The 27249-nt window shown below is 37.5% G+C and overlaps 1 protein-coding gene across 1 annotated transcript in view; it reads left to right on the forward strand.

Annotated features, from left to right (window-relative positions):
- Positions 1–27249, forward strand: part of ABCA12 (ATP binding cassette subfamily A member 12) — a 215645-nt gene that overhangs the window by 156706 nt on the left and 31690 nt on the right. The window contains exons 27-39 of the mRNA XM_010372163.2: positions 416–562; positions 1483–1669; positions 4916–5134; positions 6402–6598; positions 8059–8219; positions 9617–9853; positions 10197–10347; positions 12707–12959; positions 13880–13966; positions 14719–14812; positions 18348–18475; positions 19965–20052; positions 22171–22276. Coding sequence (XP_010370465.2) covers positions 416–562; positions 1483–1669; positions 4916–5134; positions 6402–6598; positions 8059–8219; positions 9617–9853; positions 10197–10347; positions 12707–12959; positions 13880–13966; positions 14719–14812; positions 18348–18475; positions 19965–20052; positions 22171–22276 — 2055 coding nt within the window. The remainder of the gene's footprint in view (positions 1–415; positions 563–1482; positions 1670–4915; positions 5135–6401; positions 6599–8058; positions 8220–9616; positions 9854–10196; positions 10348–12706; positions 12960–13879; positions 13967–14718; positions 14813–18347; positions 18476–19964; positions 20053–22170; positions 22277–27249) is intronic.

Below are 27249 nucleotides of genomic sequence, written 5' to 3' on the forward strand. Positions count from 1 at the left end.
GGCTCACGCCTGTAATCCCAGCACTTTGGGAGGAGGGTGGATCACAAGGTAAGGAGCTCAAGACCAGCCTGGCCAAGATGGTGAAACCCCATCTCTACTAAAAATACAAAAAAAAACAAAAAACAAAACAAAAAAAAAATTAGCTGGGCATGGTGGCACGCATCTGTAATCCCAGCTACTCCAGAGGCTGAGGCAGAGAATTCCTTAAACCTGGAGGGGTGTATGTTGCAGTGAGCCGAGATCACGCCACTGTACTCCAGCCTGGTTGACAGAGTAAGACTCCGTCTCAAATAAATAAATAAACAAATAAATGAAACTACTTCCTAAACCATACATAGGATCTACTGTTTCGTTTCTGATGTTTAATGTTAACAGTCAACTAAAACTCACTTTTCCTGATACATTTTTATTCCAGGGACATATGGTATGGCAGCTCCCTGGTATTTTCCAATCCTTCCTTCTTATTGGAAGGAGCGATTTGGGTGTGCAGAGGTGAAGCCTGAGAAGAGCAATGGCCTCATGTTTACTAACATCATGATGCAGAACACCAACCCATCTGCCAGTAAGACAAGTCAGTCAACAGCATGCCTTGTTATGAGAGAAATGATAAGAAATTACATGACTAGTAGTTTCAATTATTTTTTTCTAAATGGCAAAATTATCATCCTTTTAGTCATGATGAAAATGTCTACACATGTGTCTTTGGACTCCTATGGGGATTAAGTTATGGCTTTTCTGGGCTCATTAGCTCAGTTGGTTAGCATATGGCGCTAATTAGGCCAAGATTGCAGATCCCTCTGTGGTCCAGTTAGACTCACACAGAGAAAATTTTGTTCCTTGGCCACAATCTGCACCCCTAACTCCAGCCATCTGTCACCAATCATAAGAAGTAACCAAGTAACAAGTATCAGTAATTTAGCATAACCCATCCCAAATACTGGAAAAATAGTTCAAAGCTTATGTCTTCTTGATGCTAGGTGAGTCATGTCATCTTTATAGTGAGTACGGGCCACATAAGTGGTCCTTTTGTGATTCCTGAAGCAGGTGTAGATAGTTATTAATGATCTGGACTCTATAAGCCGCAGATCTGAACTAGTCTTATCACTCTAAAATCACAACTTGTAGGCATCATTTATTCCATAATTTGGTATCATCCTGCCCAACCAGGGGACCAAGCCTTAGATATATCCTTTGACTATTTGATATTTGTTGAATAAAGGAGAATTTGTAATTATAATACCATATTCTGGGACTGCTTTTTCCAACAAAGATGGGTGATATAAACCTTGGTTCTCCACTCTTATTCATTCTGTAACCAAGTGAGGAGGCTGAAGACTATAATAAATCATTTGTTTCTGGAATTTTTATTTTACTTAGAGGGTTATACTTTTATAGTCTTCAATTTTTAATAAAGATAAAGTCTAACTCTAGCTGCATTACCTTACTTGTGAGTTTACAACTCTTCCATTGATTTCTCTCCAGGTCCTGAATACATGTTTTCCTCCAACATCGAGCCTGAACCTAAAGATCTCACAGTTGGGGTTGCCCTGCATGGGGTCACAAAGATCTATGGCTCAAAAGTTGCTGTTGATAACCTCAATCTGAACTTTTATGAAGGGCATATTACTTCATTGCTGGGGCCCAATGGAGCTGGGAAAACTACTACCATGTACGCTAACTTTTTGACACTTATTGCCATAGAAGCATATTACAATAAAAACAGGTTTTTAAAAAATAAACTAACTGGCCGGGCGCGGTGGCTCAAGCCTGTAATCCCAGCACTTTGGGAGGCCGAGACGGGCGGATCACAAGGTCAGGAGATCGAGACCATCCTGGCTAACACAGTGAAACCCCGTCTCTACTAAAAATACAAAAACTAGCCGGGCGAGGTGGTGGGCGCCTGTAGTCCCAGCTACTCAGGAGGCTAAGGCAGGAGAATGGCGTAAACCCGGGAGGCGGAGCTTGCAGTGAGCTGAGATCCGGCCACTGCACTCCAGTCCGGGCGACAGAGCGAGACTCCGCCTCAAAAAAAAAAAAAAAAAAAAAAAATAAACTAACCTACATTTATAAAAAACGAAGTTATTACATTTCCCAGATGGAAGAAGATGGCTCAACTTGTATGCTATAGAATGGAGTCAAAATCAAAGATTCTAATACTTAACAAAATTTTTAATTCAGAGCCAATTTTGTAAAATGGGGAGTTTCCAATAAAAATAAATATTCTTGGCACCTCTTAGACAATAGGAAATTCTACAACATTGAGTTCATATTCTTAGGTAGAGACTATTGGTTGGGGCTCATTAGTAACTGATCTCTTTTTTTCTTTTTGAGATGGAGTCTCGCTCTGTCACCCAGGCTGGAGTACAGTGGCGTGAGCTCGGCTCTCTGCAAGCTCTGCCTCCTGGGTTCGGCTGTCTGCAAGCTCTGCCTCCTGGGTTCACGCCATTCTCCTGCTCAGCCTCCCGAGTAGCTGGGACTGCAGGTGCCTGCCACCACGCCCGGCTAATTTTTTGTACTTTTAGTAGACACAGGGTTTCACTGTGTCAGCCAGGATGGTCTTGATCTCCTGACCTCGTGATCTGCCCATCTTGGCCTCCCAAAGTGCAGTAACTGATCTCTTAAAGGGAGTATCTGCTTTCTGGTTCATCCCTGGTCTCTACCAAGTTTCACTGCTTCATACACCCACCCTGTTTCATTTATTTGCGTTTCTAGCCTGGTGTATAGATAAGTGTGAAATTGCACATCCTGATATAGACACACTTAGCCTCAGTTGCTCCTTCACAGGAAACCTTTGCCTTGACTCATAAAGAAACAAAGGAACCACCAGCTATCAGAGAGAAGTCAAAAAGGCCAGGAGCAGAACATAAGCTGTTCTTTCTCACTCCTCACCTATGTAGCATTTTCCTGTGTCAGAATGGAGAAGAGATTCAACTGTTTTTAAAGTGACATTCTTTTGAATTGTTTTTTATGTGATTTGCTCCAATGCTCCACATTCACTTAGTTGCTGAGTCAGCTCTAAGATGCTGTTGGTGCTCTAGCCCTTGTTTGAGAAAAAGGATCAGTTGCTGCATATCTTACTTAGTATCATCATGAATCAGCTCAGTGACTGCGAAAACACTGGAATTAATTTTTTTTTTTTTTTTTGTAAATAAAAGGGGACAAAGGAAGGTCATGAAATGAGTGAGCATATAGCCTCTGCTATTTGCATGGCCTGTTTAAAGTCAAAGTTGGCTTTCTAGGGAGAATACAATGACAAAAAGGCCATTTTTTTTTTAACTTTTATTTTAAGTTCAGGGGCACAAGTGCAGGTTTGTTACACAGGTAAACTTATATAATGAGGGTTTATTTTACATATTATTTCATCACTCAGGTATTAAGCCTAGTACCCATTACTTATTTTTCCTGATCCTCTCCTTCCTTCCACCCACCACCCTCCGAAAGCCCCACTGTGTGGTGTTACCTTCTATGTGTCCACGTAGTCTCATCATTTAGTTCCCACTTATACGTAAGAACATATTTGTATTTGGTTTTCTGTTCCTGTGTTAATTTGCTAAAGATAATGGTCTCCAGCTCCATTCATGTATCTAATAGGCAATAAGAGGCTAATGAAGAAAAGGAACAGAGAAGGCTCTTGAAGAGGCTATAATTTTAGCTGAGAATGCCCCCATTTTATTGTTCTAAATAGAAATCTTTAATATAACGTATGTTATTTGTATTTCAATGTTCATATGTGAAAACTGCATATTCCGTTGTTCATAATTTAATCCAGAAGTCTGCAATGCAAGGCACTGATTAGGTCACTGAGACAAAGTACTTAGAAAACAGGACCTTTCTCTGACCTCATGGAGCTCACACTGTAGTGGAGGAGATGGGTATTAAATAATTGCCCAATTTACTAACTATCTGAAAGATGATGGGGAATTATCCAGGTGAGAATATTCTAATCACAGTGTAGAGAAAAGGACTGGAGATGAACAAAGAGCATGTGGGAAGCAGAGTTAGGAGCTTAGAGTGATGGGCTAGGCAGATGATGATGATGATGGTCCCATGAGGATAGCTGTGAAAACGGTGAGATGGGCCTGTAGTTAGGAGATTAAGATAGGAGGAGAGTGCAAAAATGACTTACGGATTCCAGTCTCATGCAACCAGTATATGAATTTATCACATGGTGAAAGAGGCAAGATCAATGAGGGTGTGGCTTTTAGGGTAAAGATCATGAGCTCAGTTTTAAACATATTGAGTTGAAGGACCCTGTAAGAAATCTCACAGAGAAGTGGTATTGTCTGATAGATATATAGAGCAATCCTGGAGCCTGAATAATGAGGTCTGGCCTACAGATGTAACTTTGAGACATGCCAACTTGTAGATGCTAAGAGATGTCAGGAAAGTGCATGGGTTTGCTCAAGGAGTGAGAATGTACTTGAAATTTAAAAGCCCAGTCGTGGCCAGGCGCAGTAATCCCAGCACTTTGGGAGGCCAAAGCGGGTGGGGCACGAGGTCAGGAGATCAAGGCCATCCTGGCTAACACAGTGAAACCTCGTCTCTACTAAAAATACAAAAAATTAGCCGGGCATGGTGGTACACGCCTGTAGTCCCAGCTACTCAGGAGGCTGAGGCCGGAGAATGGTGTGAACCCAGGAGGCAGAGGTTGCAGTGAGCTGAGATCGCCTGATCGTTTTTGTCATTGTTACCACTACCACCACCACCATCATGTAGCATTTATGTAATACTCTGAATTATTAAAAACTTAAAAGTAATTTTTCTTATTTCCATTAAATACCATTTTATTTCATAGTTTGCCCTTGCCTGAGAAAATACACTATATTTTTTCTTTCTAACACCTGAGATATAGTTAGTCCTAATATCTAGCTTCAATGCTTGGCTTATACCTAATTTATCATTTCTTCATTTCCAGTTCCATGTTAACCGGGCTGTTTGGGGCCTCAGCAGGCACCATTTTTGTATATGGAAAAGATATCAAAACAGACCTACACACGGTACGGAAGAACATGGGAGTCTGTATGCAGCATGACGTCTTGTTCAGTTACCTCACTACTAAGGAGCACCTTCTCCTATATGGTTCCATCAAAGTTCCTCACTGGACTAAAAAGCAGCTCCATGAGGAAGTAAAAAGGCAAGTTAAGGCAGGAATGAGAACCTAAGTTGCTAACTCCTCTCAAAGACCCATAGCTTGGTTGGTAAATCTCTGGAAATGATACCAATAGGAAATGTTTTCTCACAAAATAATTACTTTTTAGTTTTTCTACTTCTTTAATATTGCAAACATTTAAGGTCATTATCCTTATCGGCCAATTATTACACTGAAATTGTTTAACTCTCTTCATCTCTGGCTCCTATATTGCCCTGAATCCTTTGCTTCTAATCTCCATGGCTACTACACTGGTCCAAGCCTCCTAAGTGGATTCTTGGATTTCACTCTCTTGTGAAATCTGTTCTTCAAAGAGCAGCCAGGGTGATCTTTTTCAACTGCAGATCAGACTATGTCACTCCTGGATTTAAATCGTCCAATGGCTTCCTTCCACGCTCAGTATAATACTCAATAACATCCTTATCAAGGCTTACGAGCCTTATCAAGCCTTACAAGCCTTATCAAGCCTTATCAAGGCTTACGAGGTCCTTAACAAGCCTTATCAAGGCTTACAAGGCCCTAAGTGACGTGCCTCCATTCTCACTTCTGATTTCATGTCCTTCCACTCACCTCCACATTCACTCTGCTCTAGGCACACTGGACTAGCTACACACGTGACTATCCAAGGCCTGCTCCAGCTTCAGGGCTTTTTACTTTCTCTTCCCTCTACTTACAGCACCCCCCCACCCAGGTGGCCATTTGACTTATTCGTGGTCAAATGACCACTTTCCTGGTCTCTGCCGAAATGTCACCGTTTCTGAGATAACTGCCATATATAAAACTGATGCCTAAAATAGCATGTCCCAGCCACTCCTTATCTTATATTCTGTTTTATTTTTTTAGTTGCACTTATCACCACCAAAACTCACTTGAGAATATATTTACTGACTGGATTTTCCTATATCCCTCCCAATACACACACTTACTAGAACATAATCTCCTTATGAGTAGAAATTTTATCTGTTCACTGCTTTTCCCAAGTCTGTAAAACACAGCCTGGCACAAAATAGGCAGGCACTCTCTAGATATTTGTCAAAGGAATGAATTATGTATTCCTTTGTTTTTTTTTTTCTGTACCTCCAATCAGGTGATAAATAATAGAAAACTATATTATGAGTCCTCAAGAGTTTATTGTACCTTACTGAGCACATAATAGTTATTTAGTGAATACATATCTATTAGGGTTATTGTATGTTTCCAGTACTCAAATAATATATCTGTAAAAAATAACCATCATACATTATTTTTGAAGGACTTTAAAAGATACTGGACTATATAGCCATCGTCATAAGAGAGTTGGAACGCTGTCAGGAGGAATGAAGAGGAAGTTATCTATTTCCATAGCTCTCATTGGTGGATCAAGGGTAGTAATTTTGGATGAACCATCTACTGGAGTTGACCCATGTTCTCGCCGAAGTATATGGGATGTTATATCCAAGAACAAAACAGGTATGAGTATTTTCTCAGAACTTCTCCACCCAGCAGTCATACCTCTGCCCTCTGGCATATACAAAAGCAAACTGAGGCTGGGTGCAGTGGCTTACACCTATAATCCCAGCACTTTGGGAGGCCAAGACAGGAGGATTGCTTTGAGACCAGCCTGGGTAACACAGTGAGACCCTGTCTGTACAAATAATAATAATAATAAAAACAGCTGGCTGTGGTGGTTGGCATGTGGAGTCCTAGGCAGTCAGGAGGCTGAGGTTGGAGAATCACTACTTGAACCCAGCAGGTCAAGGCTGCAGTAAGCTATGATCAAGTCATTGCACTCCAGCCTGGATGACAGAGTGAGATACTGTCTCAGAACAAACAAACAAACAAAAAACAGCAAATTGATGACTTTTCTGTTTATGATATCTTTAAAAAAATTTTTAAATTTATTTGTATAGATACATAATGCTTGTACATATTTATCAGGTATAATATCTTTTAAAAGTCTAAGATTGGCTCTTTCTTTTCCGAAGATTTTTCTCCCAGATAACTTTCTGGGTCAATTGGTTAATATCTATGTACTGCCCGCTGTCGGTTGAGCATTTAACTGGCCTTTTTGAGAGCATATAAATCCAATAGAAGTTTCAAAGTTTAATGCTTAGAGGAGCTAAGAATCTAATTAGAGATATCAAACATACACAAATGAAAATAAACTGAAAACAGACTAAATAAGTGCTAACAGGATGTGAAGTAATGGAGTAATCAGAGTGGAGTGGAATAATCAGAGAGGAATATTCAAAAAGTCTTAAATTATTGCTTTTTCATAATGAAGAAAAGGGAAAAGAGGGAGAGAAACAATGCAAAATGAACCCACGGGAGCAAAATTCTAATAGACTGCGAAGAATTGCCAATGCCCACATGACAAATGGTGAACATTTAGTCATTCAGCATAATAAAGGATTATTTGCTGTTTATTTGTATTAAAAAATGCCTCCAAATATTTAAGAATACCCTTCTGAATTTTTCTTTTTTTTTGAGATGGACTCTCATCTATTGCCCAGGCTGGAGTGCAGTGGTGTGATCTCAGCTCACTGTAACCTCCACCTCCCGGGTTCAAGAGATTCTCCTGCCTCAGCCTCCCAAGTAGCTGGGATTATAGGTGTCTGCCACCACACCCGGCTAATTGTAGATGGGGTTTCACCATGTTGGCCAGGCTGGTTTCGAACTCCTGACCCCAAGTGATCTGCTCGCCTCAACCTCCCAGATTGCTGGGATTAGAGGCGTGACCCAGTGAGCCTGGCCCTGAATTTTTCTTGCATCATTTTGGAAGCTCTTTGAGATCAGTCAGTTTTTCAGTTACCTCATAAAATGTGACTCTTCTCCTCAGATGTCACAGGATTTACTCTGGCCAACTCTGTGTCTCTTGGGAACTGTACTTTCATGTTTCATTCTCTGTTGTTCTTGTCTGTGTTTTCAAGCCAGAACAATCATTCTGTCGACGCACCACTTGGATGAGGCTGAAGTGCTGAGTGACCGCATTGCCTTCCTGGAGCAGGGTGGGCTTCGGTGCTGTGGGTCCCCATTTTACCTCAAGGAAGCCTTTGGCGATGGGTATCACCTCACGCTCACCAAGAAGAAGGTGGGAATGGGAGAAAATATACCTTACTATGGCGTCATAAATTAAGTTTTATATAAAATAGAAGCAGAGTCTCTCCAACTTTATTCATTGCTAAAATTCATTAGTATACTAGCTTAGTGCTTCTCAAATTTGAGTGAGCATCAAAATCCTGGAGGTCTTGGCTAAAACCCAGAGTTCTGGCCCCACCCCAAGAGTGTTTGATCCTGTAGGTCTAGGATGGGAGTCCAGAATGTACTATATTTCTATTGAGTTCCCAGGTGATGCTGATGTCGCTGGTCTGGGGACTGCACGTTTAGAACCAATGTGCTGGATAAAAAAATGATTGACATCTTAAGGTTACTGATGGAGAATCAGGCTTTTAGTTCTCCTAACATTTCAACCTAGAAAGCCAAAAATTCAATTTTCTGCTTTATCAAAAGCAAATAAAAAGAATATGAAGTCCTGGGTTCACTTTCTGATTAGCACTCCTCAAGTGGCAGTGCAGGGACTGTAACTTACACAGGTCAACGGTATCTTTACATCTTTTGGAGAACAAAAATGCTCACCACCTAACAGAACATATGATTTAAAAATACTGTGCAAGATGTATATGCTATTAGGAAGTTTTCAACTACCTCCATTTATTTTATATCTAATCCTCCTGATGTGACTTAAAAGATATAATAAGATGTTATACTATTAATAGTTATACTGTTAATTATTATACTCATTAATTTAGAAATTTATGTATTAGGTACATTATGCCTTATGATATCCAAGCACTGTCCCAGGCACTGGTGACACAGCAGTGAACTGGTACTATGAAAAGTCTCTGGCCTCTTAGAGTTTATATTCTGATGGAGTGTGAGGAATTCAGATGATACAATCAATTAAGTAAATTATTTCATATATTAGCAATTAGTACATCACTTAGTATCTTTATTTCTATGCTATGGATAGAAATAAAGCAGGGAATGCTGAGTGGGGCAATATTTAAGTAGGGTAATAAGAGAAGAGGTTCTTTGATAAAGTGATAGTTGAGCCGAGAGTTGGAGGTGGTGAGAGAATGGGACATATCGCTATCTGGAGGCATAGGACCACCAGTTGCAAGGACCCTGAGGAGGGGATGTGCCTGAACCCTAAGCCCTCTAGCAACAGAAAAGAAACCATTGTTGCTAGAGTAGAGCAAATGAGAGGGAGGGGGTTAGAGAAGGGACAGGATGACGTGGGAGAATGGGGCCAGCAGAATAGGGACCCAAGTGGCAAAGTGGCAAAGGGGTCTCTAGAGCAGTGATGTATGATCTGACTCAGGTGTGGAGTGGCCTAAAAGAGCTCATCACCTCACCCTCTGATTAGGGCCCTGGGGCACTATAGTGTAAAGACAGGAGAGTGTTTTAATTCCTACTTTTCTCTCTTAGAGTCCAAATTTAAATGCAAATGCAGTATGTGACACCATGGCTGTGACAGCAATGATCCAATCACATCTCCCCGAAGCCTACCTCAAGGAGGATATTGGGGGAGAGCTTGTTTATGTGCTGCCTCCGTTCAGCACCAAAGTCTCAGGGGCCTACCTGGCACTCCTACGGGCACTCGACAATGGCATGGGTGACCTCAACATCGGGTGCTACGGCATTTCAGATACCACCGTGGAGGAGGTATACCTCAACATTTCTTTTTTTTCTTCAAGCTGATATAACTTGCTGTTCCCTTCGAATAAATATGTGCCATTTTTTCTAAAAAAATATTTTAAAATAAATATTTCACAAAATTAGAAAAGCTTAACATTTTTTCAATACTATTCTTATGTAAGACTGAGACTAAAATGTTGCCCCAGCTAGACAGCATGTATCTTTTACATACAGAAATATTCACTTGAAGTCAGATGGGAAAAATTTGTCTCAATAAATGTGATAAAAGTTCAAAATCAAGGGTAAGCTTAGAAATGAGAAAAGATATGCACTTTTCATGTTAATGAAGTGATCTGGCTTCTCTTTCTAGGTCTTTCTGAACTTGACCAAAGAGTCACATAAAAGTAGTGCTATGAGTCTTGAGCACTTAACGCAAAAGAAAATTGGGAATTCCAATGCCAATGGCATCTCAACTCCTGATGATTTATCTGTGAGCAGCAGCAATTTCACAGACAGAGATGGTATGAATCTAATGTGGATATTTTGTTTAATTCTAATAGATGACATAAATGAGAAAAATCAGAGACAGACTTTGATTTTTAAAAATTCAACTCTGAAGTTTCATTCTAAATTCAAAAAAACACTAAGGAAATTTAAGCCTCCTTTTTTAAGATATAAAATATTCATTAAACCAAATCGAATCCTCTATTTCAAAAGTACTTGGAAGAATGTGAAAGAACTCCCTTGATGGTGTGGTCATGAGTATTCCACCTACCCACCAGAAATTGTTTTCAAGATGTCACTTCTACAATTTCAATTCATGCTCAGCAAGTTAAAATTCTTCTTGTAATTGGGGCTAACAATGGACAAGATTACCATGTAAAGTAGTTCACTCCTTGTTATTAGACATGTTGAAGTAGAGACAATAGTCATAAAAAAAAGTAAAAAAAAAAAAAAAAAAAAGGGAGTTGCCACTCTTTATGGTACCCTCACTGGAAAACATGTCTAACCTACCTGAATCTGAGTCTTTCAGGTGCTGAGAAACTGCTTTTGGGGAGAGTTTCTGAGTTAATTAATTTGGCTAAGAGTCTATAATAGTAGATTTCCTCCCTGAATCCTTAACATAGGATATGCTTAAAAAATCATTTTGCTTGACACGACTTTGAGGGATTGGGCTCTTTTGAAAATAACTTTTATTGTCTCTTCTCTTTCTGACAGTTAATTTATACCTCTGGAAACACCATTTACTTAAGGAATCATAGAGTAAAATGATATATAAATCATGGAGTAGTCATTTCAACAGTTTTTGCTTACAGAAAAAAATCTCAAGGAACAGAACTTTTAATTAAACATTTGCCTGGCTCTCAAAGTCAGGAAAGATAATCTCTGATGTTTGTATAATTCTGGAACTAGAGGCTAATTTGCCCTCTGTCATATTTCTCATTTCTTTTCTTTTATAATTGTGGCCTCCATGGCATTGAGGACTTTGATTAGAAAGTGGTCATCTGCTGCAGCAAGCAAAGGCTAAGTATGTGCCTCTGCATGTGTCTTATAATTTGAAACTATTCTTCAGTCCAAATGTTCCCTTCATTGACATTATCTTTTAGAAAGCACATTTATTCCATTTGATACACCTGTAAGTCATCCACATGTAATTTCTCAAGAAACAGAAAAGCATACTAATTAACTGAAAATATTCAGCTCCTTCTACAATTCCCTTTTGCAGAGATATGAGTTTGCATTTAAACTTGTTCACTCTGTTTAACTGGAATTCATTTTAAATTAAGCAGCTTTGTATTTTTTTCTTATCAGCTAAATGAAGATCATGATTTTTGTGCTCCATAATTTCTGATGGAAAACTTAAAATATACACAGAGTTGATGAATACCATCATCTTATCACCTATGAAGGCGTGCGTGGTGGCAGGCTTTCGGAGAGAATGCTATATTTGAACCTGTGTTTAGAGGGAGCAGCTGAAATTATTAGCCATAGAGCTCTATTGAGGAAGCAATGGTTTATGGCCTCTATAGCTGCTCTGCCGTGGAATTTTTCTCAGCACCAGAAAAGCATTTCGAAGTATGGGGAGGGCAGATATTTTTTCTAATGAGTTCTTTTTTTTAATAACTCTAGTGGCAAAAATGGAGTTTTGAAAGGCCGTATAATCATTCCAAATTTCTAAAGAGAATGTAATAAATATGTGGTTGAACTAGAATTGTACTCTGGAAGAGAGGATTTCCCTTTTCCTACTCTTAGTGTGAATTAATTGGACCTCATGTTAGAATCAGAGCCAATTAGACTTATAGTCACTAAGTTACTCACAGTAGGAACAAATTGTTAGATTAGGTTGGTGTTTGAGTTTGTATTTGTATTTGTCTCACATGAATTTAGTCTCTTCATAGAGACCATCTCTTGGGTATTAGTAATATATACTGAGTCTGCGTTGAGACTTTAGAGTTTGAGGACAATGATCCTTTATGAAATTCTAGATATCTAACTTTGACATGTAAAATTACTATGCCTATGACTAATAATATTTTGTGTATAGTGAATTAGAATTTTCAAATCACTTTACACATAGTTCTGTATGAGATGGACATTATCGTTTTCCGTTTTCCCAATGGAAGGTCCAAGGCTAAAGCTGATAAATGAAATTGCTGAACCTCAAATCCAAACCTTTAAAAGCTTTTCCCACCACACTGTATGAACCTCAAATCCAAACCTTTAAAAGCTTTTCCCACCACACTGTATGAACCTCAAATCCAAACCTTTAAAAGCTTTTCCCACCACACTGTATTATACCATTTATCTATAGTTTCTGAAGTTACTTTATTCCTTATCAAGATTTCCCAGAACCATATCCAATCTCTTTTTCTTAATCAGACAAAATCCTGACAAGAGGAGAGAGGCTGGATGGCTTTGGACTGTTGCTGAAGAAGATCATGGCTATACTCTTCAAGAGGTTCCACCACACCCGCAGGAACTGGAAAGGTCTCATTGCTCAGGTTATCCTCCCCATCGTCTTTGTGACCACTGCCATGGGCCTTGGCACACTGAGAAATTCCAGCAACAGTTATCCAGAGATTCAGATCTCCCCCTCTCTTTATGGTACCTCCGAACAGACAGCCTTCTATGGGTAAGTTTCTTTCTGTTAACTAAAAGAACGTTTCCAAAATGCTGCCAGGAGTGTGGTTGTACCTGAATGAATGCCATGAGATGCTGGAGAATAAAGTACTTAGAAGCCACGGTACCTGATTCTGCTAAAGGAATGAACAGTTGGATTGATTGCAGTATGTTACTTCTATTGTCAACAAATAGTTTTTTCAGTTTTTGCATTCATCTAAAACTAAAGTTATAGTAGATACTTATTTTTAATGACTAGACTTTAATCAAGAAAGCCAGGTTAGGTGTGGCTTCCCAATCTGTTGTAATATACAGCAAATAACTTTTTATTGGTCTCACAAATATTAAATAGCAAGATCAGAATCCTATATAATATAATGTCACATATACAATAGGTGATCACTGATGCATGTGACAATTAGGTGAATAAGAAGGCAGCCGAATAGAGACACGTGCATTTTCCTGTGATACCTTTCTTTCTTTTCCTGAGACTGTGTCTTTTTTTAGATTTCTTAGATTAAGAAAACAGTCCTAGGCTGAGTGCAGTGGCTCATGCCTGTAATCCTAGCACTTTGGGAGGCCAAGGTGGGCAGATTACCTGAGCTGCAGAGTTTGAGACTAGCCTGCCAACGTGGCAAAACCCCGTCTCTACTACAAATACAAAAATTAGCCAGGCCTGGTGTCGCTCACCTGCAATATCAGCAATTCGGGTGTTTGAGGTACAAGCATTGCTTGAATCCGGGAGGCTGAGGTTGCACTGAGTCGTGTGATGGCACCACCGCACTCCAGCCTGGGAAACACAGCAAGACTCTGTCTCAAAAAAGAAAAAGAAAACCGTTCTATATATACCACATTTCATTTCTTCAAGCATGATTTTAATATGGGAGACTAGTAGAAAAATCATGAATTTTTTTCTGTCCTTTCATATTGCAGGAATTATCACCCGAGCACAGAAGCACTTGTCTCGGCAATGTGGGACTTCCCTGGAGTTGACAACATGTGTCTGAACACCAGTGATCTGTAAGTGGTTCTTGCTCTTCTATTTTGTGCTGTTTTCAACATTCCAGTTTGAGTGTGTTCATGTGTACGTGGGCGTGTGTGTCTGTTGTTTGCCTGGAAGAAAGCTGTACCCTGATAGAAATCCCTGTTTAACAGATTTTTGTCTATCTCCTTTAGTTCATTTCTTAGTTATCCTATGCTATACCAACAAATATTAGATGTCTCATGATTTGTACAACTCTCTTGTATTTTCATTTAATAGTCACAACCTTGTGGATTATTAGTCCCATTTTACAGATAAAGAACGAGGTTCACAGAGACTAAGATACTTATCTAGCTGAGATTCCAGCTCTCATTTGCACTATACAGTGTTGCTTATTCTAATGTCTAAGATAGTATTAAAACATAACTCATGTAAACTTGACCTTGGTGTATTATTATGCTAAAGTGTCCTCTTCCTGTCAGAAGAGAGGATGAAAAGAGCAAAGAGAATAAAGGAGAGAAAAAGCCCCATCCTGACACAGTAAGACAATTCAATAAGCACTGGTCTCAATACTATATAATCAATAAATGATTTCCCTTGTCCCCCATCACAAAATGTCAAATCCTTTGGAAATGGTGGGGCAATGTACATTGAAGTTATGAAAAATCAGGAAATTGTATCTGTGACTACACACATGAACTTAATACCAAATACTTGTTTACATGCTCATATGTAAATGTGAGAACACATATACATACACATCTCACAGCAATATCATTTAAACTTGCAGACGGTGTTTAAAGAAAGACAGTCTGGAAAAATGGAACACCAGTGGAGAACCCATCACTAATTTTGGTGTTTGCTCCTGCTCAGAAAATGTCCAGGTAAGATGGAATTCAGTTTCAGTGAAATGGGACAATACGGGAATAAATATCGAAGCTCGAAAGATCTATCTAGGTTACCAAAGAATCGGTAAAAGTTCATTTTATGGAAGCTAGCAGCTCAGAAATATGGATCTGGGCAACTCAAAAATATTGACTTTGAACATCAGCTTACTGTTTTAAATCCATCACAGGACCAATTTTCAGGTAATTCTATGATGGTCTTTGTGGAAACCAACCGAAAATGAATTTTTGGTCTCAATTTAGAACTAAGTAGAAGGCTCCATGTTTCACATGGAAAAAAAAAATGCGACCATAACTGGCATATTTGGAATATAGCAAGACTGCCACTGTAGTGGTCAGCTTGGAACTCAATAATGTATAAGTCTAGAACAGAACTCCATATGTCTCTAAGCAACACCTCCAGGCTTCAGGAAAAAAAATCATTTCCTGAAAAAAACAGGAAAAAATTATTCATCACTTACTCCATCTGTATTCCATAGATGCAGACCTTAGTTTTCTAAGTCTATCAGTTCACCACACTTTCACGAGAACCAGATTCGCTAGAGAAGTTCAAAATTGTCAAAGAAAAAAGTCACTATTAGTTTCTACTAGTTAGTATATTGCCAACTAAATTTCTTGCAATATTTTCTTCAGAGTGACATACGGTTATACACTGAAGTGTCTTGGTATAATATTTTATAATGAAAATATCTTCAGTGAATGCAACCCATTTTGGTGTTCTTATGCAAAATAGTTACTAACAGTAGGAGTTGGGACCCAATAAGAATCTTTTGGAATCCCTGCATATTTAAAAATTAGTCTTGGCCAGGTGTGATGGCTCAAGCCTGTAATCCCAGCACATTGGGAGGCTGAGGCTAGTGGATTGCTTGAGCTCAGGAGTTCAAGATCAGCCTGCGCAACATGGTGAAACCCCATCTCTACCAAAAATAGAAAAAGTAAAATAAAATTTGCTGGGCATAGTGGCATGCATCTGTGGTCCCAGCTACCCAGGAGGCTGAGGTGGGAGGATGGCTTGAGCCTTGGGAGTTCAAGGCTGTACCACTGCACTCCAGCCTGGGTGGAAAAAAAAATTAGTCTTTAACTCAGTATTAAAAGTTTTAAAATCCTTTATCTCATTTAGCTAACTTCAGAAGTTCTTTATGTATTTCTTTAGTTCACAGTAAAAGTTACCTAACTTAATATGTAAAGTTGAAATCTGTATAGTTTTTATTAATCTAAAAAACCTAGGCCAGGTGCAGTGGCTCATGCCTGTAATCCCAGTACTTTGGGAGGTGGGAGAATTGCCTGAGCCCAGGAGTTCGAGACCAGCCTGGGCAACATAGTGAGACCTCATCTTTACAAAAAATTTAAAAAGTAGCTGGGTGTAGTGGTGTGCACCTGTAGTCCCAGCTACTTGGTGGGGCTGAAGTGGGAGGATGGCTTGAGCCCATGAAGTCAATGCTGCAGTGCTGTGATTACACCATAGCACTCCAGCCTGGATGACAGAGAGAGTCCCTGTCTCAAAATAAAAAAAGTAAATTAAAAATCCAGTAGATCTTCAATTTTTTCCAACCAATTTTGTCATTTAATTAACACCCCTAAATCTATTTCCAACTATTTAATAATAATGAGGTCACTTTGCATAATTGATGCTCTGTATACCAGACGTACAATATGAGTAAACTACTAAGTTTTTTGAGAGGGAAAAAAATTATACTGCATATACATCAAAAGATTAAGAGAGTAAAAAGGAAATCTGCAGAGTAGAGAATGATATTCACAATATACAACAAAGGACTCATATCCAGAATAAATGTGTATATAAAGAACTGCAAATCAATGAGAAAAAGATAAATAAGACAACAGAAAAATTAGCAACAAACATGAGACACTGTACAAAGAGCATATCCAAATGGCCAATAAATATATAAAAAGGTAGTCATCAGGGAAATACAAATTTAAGCCACAACGCAATACCACTCCACACTCACCAGAATGGCTGAAATGAAGAAGAGGAAAAACTCTAAGTGTTAACAAAAATATGCAGCAGCCAGAACTCTCATACTCTGCTCTAGGAATTTAATTTTGTGCAAACAGTTTTTAAAACTACTTGGCAATATATCCTAATGCTAAAAATGTGCATACCTGTGGGACCTGCAATTCCACTATTACTATACCCATCAGAAATGTGAATAATGCCCACTAACAGAATAGGTAATGTCAAATATAATATATTTCCACAATAGTATATGAACAAAATGAGAATGATTGATCTACCACTATACATAACATATGGAAGATTCTCATAATAATAATGAGTGAAAACAGACACAAGAAAACACATTTATACTATTCCATTAATATGAAATATAAAAATAGGCAACGCTAATCTTTGTTTGTTACTTTGGGAGTGATAATGATTTGAAGGGAGTGTGATGAGGGGGCTTCTGGGGTAGTGGTCCTGTTCTGTATCTTGTTTGTTGGTGACTGGTTCCACAGGTGTGTCAGTTTGTCAAAATTCATCAGGCAGTACAGATAATACATGTGCATTTCTCTATGTATAGTATAATTTAAAAATTACACTGAATACATAAGAGTATTCTCTTTTAATTATTTGTGAAAGCAGTGTCATTCTGGAATGCGATCTTCATGTTAATATAACTTGATAAAAGATAAAATCCAGCACCGATTTTTTAGAGCAAGCTGGAACTTTATGTTCTTGAGATATACATACAGGTGGCACTATAAAAAAGTGCTAGACTTTTCCCAAACTAAACTTCATTGCAAGGAAGCATGAGAAGCTACACTGAAAATTAAGTTATCAGGAAATGCAGAAAGTTACAAGCATAAATATAAATGGTTAAACTAAGCTCTAAACAAATATACTTGATAATGTAAGTACCCACAAGGGAAAGTAATCAGGGTACACAGGAACCCTCCACTAGCTTTGTGACTTTTCTGTAAATCTAAAATAATTCCAAACTAAAAGTTTATATATATAAAACAAATATATATATACACACACATATACATATATAATATTAACTAATATACGTATAACAAAGCTCTGACTCTTACGTTACATACCTAAAACTAATGTATCATAAACTTTTCATCCACTGCTATCAATCCTTGAAAAGTGTTATATTTTCAATTTGTGGCCAACATTTTATTCCTTCCCCAAGAATTATTGAGGAAATTTTATCATCTTAATGTTTAACATTATTGTCCAAACATATTAAGCCTCAGCACAGTGAAGGAAATATCACACATTTGTTAACTTGTGTTCTTTCAGGCCTTTAAGTGAGTCCTAAACATGGGGATTTGCTCTACATGACTAATAACTATTTGTTCTAATTTCTTGCATAGGTGAGATGACTTCTTTTGCAAAACTCTTTAGAGTCAAAGGACAGTCTTATCACACTCTGCCAGTTGCAGTAATAGACAAATCATGAGGCTGAAGCTCCTTGACATTGTCTATTTAACTTGCACAGCATTGGCCAGAAAAAAATTCATTTTTAACTTCATTTTCCAGGAATGTCCTAAATTTAACTATTCCCCACCTCACAGAAGAACTTACTCATCCCAAGTAATTTATAACCTCACTGGGCAACGAATGGAAAATTATCTTATATCAACTGCAAACGAGTTTGTCCAAAAAAGGTAAAATACTCTGTTTATAACATATTTAATTGCTTTCTCATTTTAATGGTAGCTGCCTTCTAAACTAGAACAATAAATATAAATTTCTATTGTTTACATTTTACATGGTTAAATTCTCAGTTTTATTTAAACAACCTTATATATTGAAATGTAACTAATGACTCTAAATTAAGATTTATTTGAGCAAACTGAAAACCATTGGTTATTTTAGGCCTCAAAAATGTAATGTTAAATGTGTACATTTGTTTTTCCTTGAAGTCAAAGAGAAGTTATTGACTGGCTTATACCAACTTGGAGAGGTTTAAGGCATGACTTTTGATGACAACTGGCCTCAGTTCCAATATGAATATCTCAAAACTTAAGAGTGTGATATCTGCATATGGACAAAATGTGTTGTTCATGTGTAGCAAAGAAATGGGCTTGTACTTAAGCCACCTAAGCATTTATCATAGACACAAAGTTGGTAGGCCTTCAATTGCTGCCATTTTCTTATTTCTTTCATCTCTTCCCTCCTTTGTTTCTCAATATATATCCATGATTAATATTCATTGTAAAAAATAATTAGAAACTACAGATAAGCAAAAAGAAGAAAAAAATTTTATTTCTCCACACAGATATAAGCACTATTGATATTTTGGTGTATATCCTTCCAGAAGTTTCCTTGTCACAGATATACATGTAAATATTTTAACAAAGTGGGTTTTATTATAAACCAACTATCTTAAAATCTGCCTTTAAAAAAAGTGAATGACATACTATGATGTTATTTGCATGTCAAAAATATACAGCTCTATAGCATTACATTTAGGATGATAGTCACAAGATTATTCTAGTGTGATTGCACCACTATTTATTTAATCTGACCTTAATTTGGTAGGCCAAATTAAGTATTTTGGTAAATAACCAAATTTGGTAAAATAACCTATTCTTAAAATTACTACTTGCATTTAAAAAATCAACTTTTCATTTTTATACCATGAATTGACAAGCAGTTAAATAGACTCAACTTGCCCTCAAATATTCAGGAAAAAAAAGTATAATATCTGGAGACAATATAGGGGAAAATTTGTTATATAGAAGAAATTGAGCCATTTGAAAAAAGATATGAACTGATATTATATCACTTCAGTATTATCTAAAAGGAATATTTGAGTACTAAAATATTAAGATATTTGAGATGGTGCATGGGTCAGTTAAGATGGAGAACTTGATTACATTATATGTCACTCATTTTCAGGATGACTACTATACGTATGCAATTGTTTAGAAGGACTTATTGCCTCTAGTTATAATGTACACTTGAGACTGAAATATGATACAAAGAATTGATAAAAATGTAAAATATTTGTCAGGCAGTATTAATTTTATATTGTAAATGTGTTCCTAACAGAAAAAAATGTTGAACTCCTCGTTAAGTATTTTAGATCTATTTCAGAAGATTTTCTCCACTAAACCAAAGATACATTTTTATTTTTATTACTCTCTGTAGATATGGAGGTTGGAGTTTTGGGCTGCCTTTGACAAAAGACCTTCGTTTTGATATAACAGGAGTCCCTGCCAATAGAACACTTGCCAAGGTAAATTTTGATCTTTTTTCTGGAATGTCATACAAATGAGAAGGTGAAATTGATATGTTTAAGCATTTTCATGAGGTGAAAACAAAACATGGGTACAATCGATTTGGCATTGTGCATAACCCAGGGCACAGTGGTTCCAATTCTGTGTATGTGCCGTAGGGAAACATGTACACATTAGCATCAGGACACATGTGTATACATAGTAGCATTTCTCATAATGGCCAAAAACGCAACCCAAAATGCCCACATGCAGAATATAGAAATAAACTGTTTCATATTCATTCAATAAAACTTTCAGCAATGGACATGAAAGAACTCAGCTCCATATAACAAGGAAGTTAAATCTCCCAAACCTTATCAATAAGGAAAAGAAAAGACAAAAAGGAATACATTGACTATGATTACATTTACTGTAAACTTTGAGAGTTTAAAGGCAAAACTCAACCATTTGTTTAGGGGAAAGGGAGGGTGTTATGATTTGGAAGGACATGGAGGGTCAGGGAAAAGGCGTTCTGGAGGCTGGCAATTCTTATTTCTCAACCTGTGTGATGGTTTAAGGGATGTGCTTCCTTCAGAGGTAACACTATATGTTTATGACTTTCACTTTTCAATAGTATATATATGTCATAACTGTGTAGAGAATGAAAATGTGTGCTGTTTAGCCTTGCTTTTTAAAGAACCTGGAAACTTAACCGAATTTAATGGAGATAAATAATTCTGCTCACTTATTTTTCCTTTTAGATTATACCTAAAATGAGGTAGAGTCACGGGATTAAAGGCATATTCTTACCTATGTGATCAATGGTAGTCATAGGGATTTAAAATTGTCTTCACATATTTCTCATCTGGGAGTAAGAGACATACACAGTCTTTGGGAAAGTGCGGAAACTAATGTCCATTTCGTGACTATTATGTGCCAACCACTAGTATCATCTTTTACACAAACTACCTAATTTTCTCCTCACAGCATCCCTGTGTGATAAATATTACTGAGCCTATTTTAGCCGATTTTTACAGTAAATCATATAGAAAGTAAAATAGTGGTGCTGGGGATTTCAGTGCCTTCCTTTTCTTCCTCTCTTCTCTCTCTCTCCACACACAGAGTAAATATTTTTGCATAAACATGGGAATTTCTAATATAAAATCATTTCTCTCCAAATCAGCTTTGCCATTTTGAATTAATTCGGTTTCTTGAATTGAGGTTCACTAGTATATTAAATCTGTTTTTGACATAGAATGTAAATAAAATCACACCCCGTTTTGTAGGTTATAATTCAGAATCAAAAATTAGTGGAGGAAGCCGGGTGCGGTGGCTCATGCCTGTAATCCCAGCACCTTGGGAGGCCGAGGCGGCGGATCATGAGGTCAGGAGAGATCGAGACCATCCTGGCTAACATGGCGAAACCCCGTCTCTACTAAAAATACAAATACCAAAAAAAAAAAAAAAAAGCCGGACGCAGTGGCGGGCGCCTGTAGTCCCAGCTACTCTGGAGGCTGTGCAGGGAGAATGGCGTGAACCCAGGAGGCGGAGCTTGCAGTGAGCCAAGATCGCGCCACTTCACTCAAGCCTGGGTGACAGGCTTTATTTATTTATTTATAAATATTTATATATAAATAAATAAATAAAAAATAAAAGTAAAAAATAAAAAATAAATTAGTGGAGGAATTCCAAGGTTTTCAATCTTGTGCTAAGGACACAAGGTATGTGTATTTTATTTATTTCTCCAGCTTGGTCTATTCTATTAGTTTTTATTACCATCATTGACAGTCAGGTTACTTTAGTTCTAGTCTCAGAATCCCATGGATCTGCCACAGGGATGTAGATAATGATTTCTCCAGTTTATTTCAAGCTTTGCCTAGAAGAGATACTGAATAACTAATAACTTAGTGCTGTCCACAGAACAACTCTCTTCCCAATTTCTGCCTGTTTCCAAATTGGAAATTTATAGGCCTATGGTCAATACTCTAGAGAACAGTGCATAATCTTCCAAGATAAAATAAATTATTGGAAAATTGATGCTCTTATTTTAAATATAAATAAGATAGCCTGTCAGATGTTAAGACAGCCTCATTTATTTGAATGCAATATTGATCTTTCCTTCTTTTGGAATTTAATAGGTATGGTATGATCCAGAAGGCTATCACTCCCTTCCAGCTTACCTCAACAGCCTGAATAATTTCCTTCTGCGAGTTAACATGTCAAAATACGATGCTGCCCGACATGGTAAAGTTACTAACAAACACAAAAGTGTCTTGTATTGCAACTTTGGTTACTCTCCGTATAAAAATGCACTTTATATCCTGTTTCTTCACAGTGGCAGGTATTTTATGGTATCTAAATCACAGGTCTTTAAAAGGAGTTTAGAAGTAGTAACTACCGCCAGATGGAACACTCTGAATAATCCTCTTAACTTTGGGTTAATTTAGTTTTCTCATTTATCAAATCAGGATAATAATGCTGACTTCATGTGCATGTCTGCTGTGAACCAAGTAGATATAGCTCATAGAAAAATATTTTTAAACGATGTGCTTGTCTACAGGCTAAACAATTTTTAAAAACAATTAATATTTACAAATATTGTTTACAAATCTAAACATGATGACAAAACTTTTCTTTCTTTTTTGACATATGTTAGTGGTTACTTGTTTATTTTATTGTTATTTTTCTTCAACTTTTATTTTAAGTTCAGGGGTACATGTTACCAGATGTGTAGGTTTGTTACATAGGTAAATATGTGCCATGGTGGTTTTCTGCACAGATCAACCCATCACCTAGGTATTAAGCCCAGCATCCCTAGCTATTCTTCCTGATGCTCTCCCTCCTTCCATCCTCTGCACTCTGACAGGCCCCAGTATGTATTGTTCCCCACCATGTGTCCATGTGTTCTCACCATTCAGCTCCCACTTATAAGTGAGAATGTGCAGTGTTTGGTTTTCTGTTCATACATTAGTTTCCTGAGGATAATGGCTTCCAGCTCCATCCATCTCTTTGCAAAGGACATGATCTCATTCCTTTTTATGGCTGCATCGTATTCCATGATGTATATGTACCACATTTTATTTATCCAGTCTGTCACTGATGGACATTTAGGTTGATTCCATGTCTTTGCTGTTGTGAGTAGTGCTGCAATGAACATACATGTGCATCTATCTTTATAACAAAATTATACATATTCCTTTCGGTATATATGTAGTAATAAGACTGCTGGGTGAAATGGTATTTCTGCCTCTTGATCTCTGAGGAATCACCATACTGTCTTCCACAATGGTTGAACTAATTTACATTCTTACCAACAGTGTAAAAGCTCTCCTTTTTCTCTGCAACCTTGCCAGCATCTATTGTTTTTTGACTTTTTACTAATAGCCATTCTGACTATTTTGAGATGGTATCTCATTGTGGTTTTGATTTAATTTCCCTAATGATCAGTGATGTTAAATTTTTTTCATGTTTGTTGGTTGCATGTATGTCTTCTTTTTAGAAGTGTCTGTTCATGTCCTTTGCCCACTGAATAATGTTCCCCGTCCCCGGTAAATTTAAGTTCTTTATAGACTCTGGATATTAGACGTTTGTCAGACAGATAGATGGCAAAATTTTTCTCCTATTTGGTAGGTTGTCTGTTCACTCTGATGATAGTTTCCTTTTCTGTGCAGAAGCTCTTTGGTTTAATTAGATCCCATTTGCCAATTTTTGCTTTTGTTGCAATTGCTTTGTTTTTGGCATTTTCATCATGAAACTTTTGCCTGTGCCTATGTCCCAAATGGTATTGCCTAGATCTTCTTCTAGGGTTTTTATAGTTTTGATTTTTACATTGAAGTATTTAAACCATCTCGAGTTAATTTTTTAATATGGTGTAAGAAATGGGTCCAGTTTCAATTTTCTGCATATGGCTAGCCAGTTCTCCCAGCATTGTTTATTAAATAGGGAATCTTTTTCCCCATTGTTGGTTTTTGTCAGGTTTGTCAGAGATCAGATGGTTGTAGGTATGTGGTCTTATTTCTGAGTTCTCTATTCTGTTCCATTGGTCTATGTGTTTGTTCTTGTATCAGTACCATGCTTTTTTGATTACTATAGCCTTGTAGTATAGTTTGAAGTTGGATAGTGTGATGCCTCCAGCTTTGTTCTTTTTGCTTAGGATTGTCTTAGCTATTCTGTCTCTTTTTTGGTTCCATATGAATTTAAAAATTTTTCTAATTCTGTGAAGAATGTCAATGGTAGTTTAATGGGAATAGCATTGAATCTATAAATTACTTTGGGCAGTATGGCCATTTTCATGATATTGATTCTTCCTATCCATGAGCATGGAATGTTTTTCCATTTGTTTGTGTTCTCTCTGATTGCTTTGAGCAGTGGTTTGTTGTTCTCTTGAAGAGGTCCTTCACTTCCTTTGTTAGCTGTATTCCTACGTATTTTATTCTTTTTGTAGCAATTGTGAATGAGAGTTCATTCATGATTTGGCTCTCTGCTTGTCTATTGTTGGTATATAGGAATGCTAGCAACTTTTGCACATTGATTTTGTCTCCTGAGATTTTGCTGAAGCTGCTTATCCTAGCTTAAGAAGCTTTTGGGCTGGGACAATGGGGTTTTCTAGATATAGGATCATGTCATCTGCAAACAAACATAATTTGACTTTCTCTCTTCCTATTTGAATACCTTTATTTCTTTCTCTTGCCTGATTGCTCTGGCCAAAACTTCCAATACTATGTTGAATAGGAGTGGTGAGAGAGGGCATCCTTGTCTTGTGCCAGTTTTCAGGGGGAATGCTTCCAGCTTTTGCCCATTCAGTATATTATTGTCTGTGGGTTTGCCTTATATGTCTCTTATTATTTTGAGGTATGTTCCTTTAATACCTAGTTTGAGTTTTTAACAAAAGGGATGTTGAATTTTATCAAATGCCTTCTCTGTGTCTATTAAGATAGTCTTGTAGTTTTTGTCTTTAGTTCTGTTTATGTGATAAATCATATTTATTGATTTGTATATGTTGAACCAACCTTGCGTCCTCGGGATGAAAGCCAATTTGATTGTAGTGGATAAACTTTTTGATATGCTACTGGATTCAGTTTACCAGTGTTTTATTGAGAATTTTTGCATTGATGTTCATCAAGGATATTGGCCTGAAGCTTTTTTTTTTTTTTTTTTTTTTTGGCAGAGTCTCGCTCTATTGCCCAGGCTGGAGTGCAGTGGCACAATCTCAGCTCACTGCAGTCTCTGCCTCTGGGGTTAAGCAATTCTCCTGCCCCAGCCTCCCGAGTAGCTGGGATTACAGGTGCCCGCCACATGCCTGGCTAATTTTTTGTATTTTTATTAGAGACAGGGTTTCACCATGTTGGGCAGGCCGGTCTCAAACTCCTGACTTCAGATGATCCACCCACCTTGGGCTCCCAAAGTGCTGGGATTACAGGCGTGAGCCATCACACCTAGCCTCTTTTTTTTTTTTTTTTGCATTTCTGCCAGGTTTTGGTATCAAGATGATGCTGGCCTCATAGAATTAGTTAGGGAGGAGTCTCTCCTTTTCAATTGTCTGGAATAATTTCAGTAGAAATTGTATCAGCTCTTCTTTATACTCTGGTAGAATTCAGCTGTGAATCCATCTGGTCCTGGGCTCTTTTTGGTTGGTAGGTTTTTTATTACTGCCTCAATTTCAAAACTTGTTATTGGTCTATTTAGGGATTCGATTTCTTCCTGGTTCAGTCTTGGGAGGGTATATGTGTCCAGAAATTTATCCGTTTCTTCTACATTTTCTAGTTTATTTGCATAGAGTTGTTCATAGTATTCTCTGATGGTTGTTTGTATTTCTGTGGGGTCAGTGGTAATATCCCCCTTATCATTTCTGATTGTGTTTATTTGATTATTCTCTCTTTTCTTATTTGTTAGTCTAGCTAGCTGTCTATTTAATTAATGTTTCCAAAAAAGAGCTCCTGGATTCATTGATTTTTTAAAGGATTTTTTTTTGTCTCTCTGTCTCCTTCAGTTCAGCTCTGATCTTGGTTATTTCTTGTCTTCTGCTAGCTTTGGGGTTTATTTGCTCTTGGTTCTCTAAATTATTTTAGTTAAGATGTTAGGTTGTTAACTGGAGACCTAGATGTTTAGCTGTTTGATGTGGGCATTTAGTGCTATAAATTTCCCTCTTAACACTCTTTTAGCTGCGTCCCAGAGATTCTGGTACATTCTCTCTTTTTCTCATTAGTTTCAAAGAACTTCTTGATTTCTGCCTTAATTTCATTATTTACCCAAGGGTCATTCTGAAGAAGGTTGTTCAATTTCCATATAGTTGTGTGGTTTTGACTGAATTTCCTAATCTTGAGTTCTAATTTAATTGCATTGTAGTCTGACAGACTATTATGATTTCAGTTCTTTTTAATTTACTGAGGAGTGTTTTACTTCTGATTATGTGATCAATTTTAGAGTAAGTGCCACGTGGCGATGAGAAAAATGTACATTCTGTTGTTTTTGGGTGGAAAGTTCTGTAGATATCAGGTCTATTTGCTCCAGAGCTGAATTCCAGTCCTGAATATCTTTGTTAATTTTCTGAAAGACAAAACTTTTAGACTAAAAAATTCTATAACTGGACAAAAGCATTGCCATTCATTGAGCACTGACCATATGACATGCTTTATATGAAATATTGATGATCCCTACAGCACTCTTCAGGGTGAATATTATTATCCCCTACTATTATATCATTTCTCTAAGGCCTAGAAGTGGGATTTGAATCCAGGGCTGTCTCACTCCTGCCTGTTTATTTTTCTAATCCTCCACACTGCTCCTCTGAACTCAGCCATGCCTACTTCAGTTGGGTTTCACAAGAGGCTTTCACATGGTTTTTAAAATAAGGCTTGAAATTTGAAACAGACTTTTAAAATATATACATATTTCAATTACTGTTTATCAGATCATGTCATCTTCTTGAGCCTTGCTCAAATTATTTTTCCATGCTGATCCTACAATTTTTTTTTTTTTAAAGAATAAAGAAAAGCTGGCGAACACATTTGCTGGCCAAGATTGAGATTTATATCCTAATAGTCTATTAAGTAGGATAAAAGATACAACATCTCTTTTAGAAATGCCAATGTCTACATTTCTTTCATCTCTCTACTGTTGGGCATCATAGTGTGTGCCAGATGTACTGGTGACTGTAGAAGTAGACCGAAGAGTCCAATACTCATTCCAGCATCAGGATCTTGAGCAGTCTTCATTTC

This window comes from Rhinopithecus roxellana, chromosome 14, assembly GCF_007565055.1.
Source record: "Rhinopithecus roxellana isolate Shanxi Qingling chromosome 14, ASM756505v1, whole genome shotgun sequence".
Classification (NCBI taxonomy): domain Eukaryota; kingdom Metazoa; phylum Chordata; class Mammalia; order Primates; family Cercopithecidae; genus Rhinopithecus; species Rhinopithecus roxellana.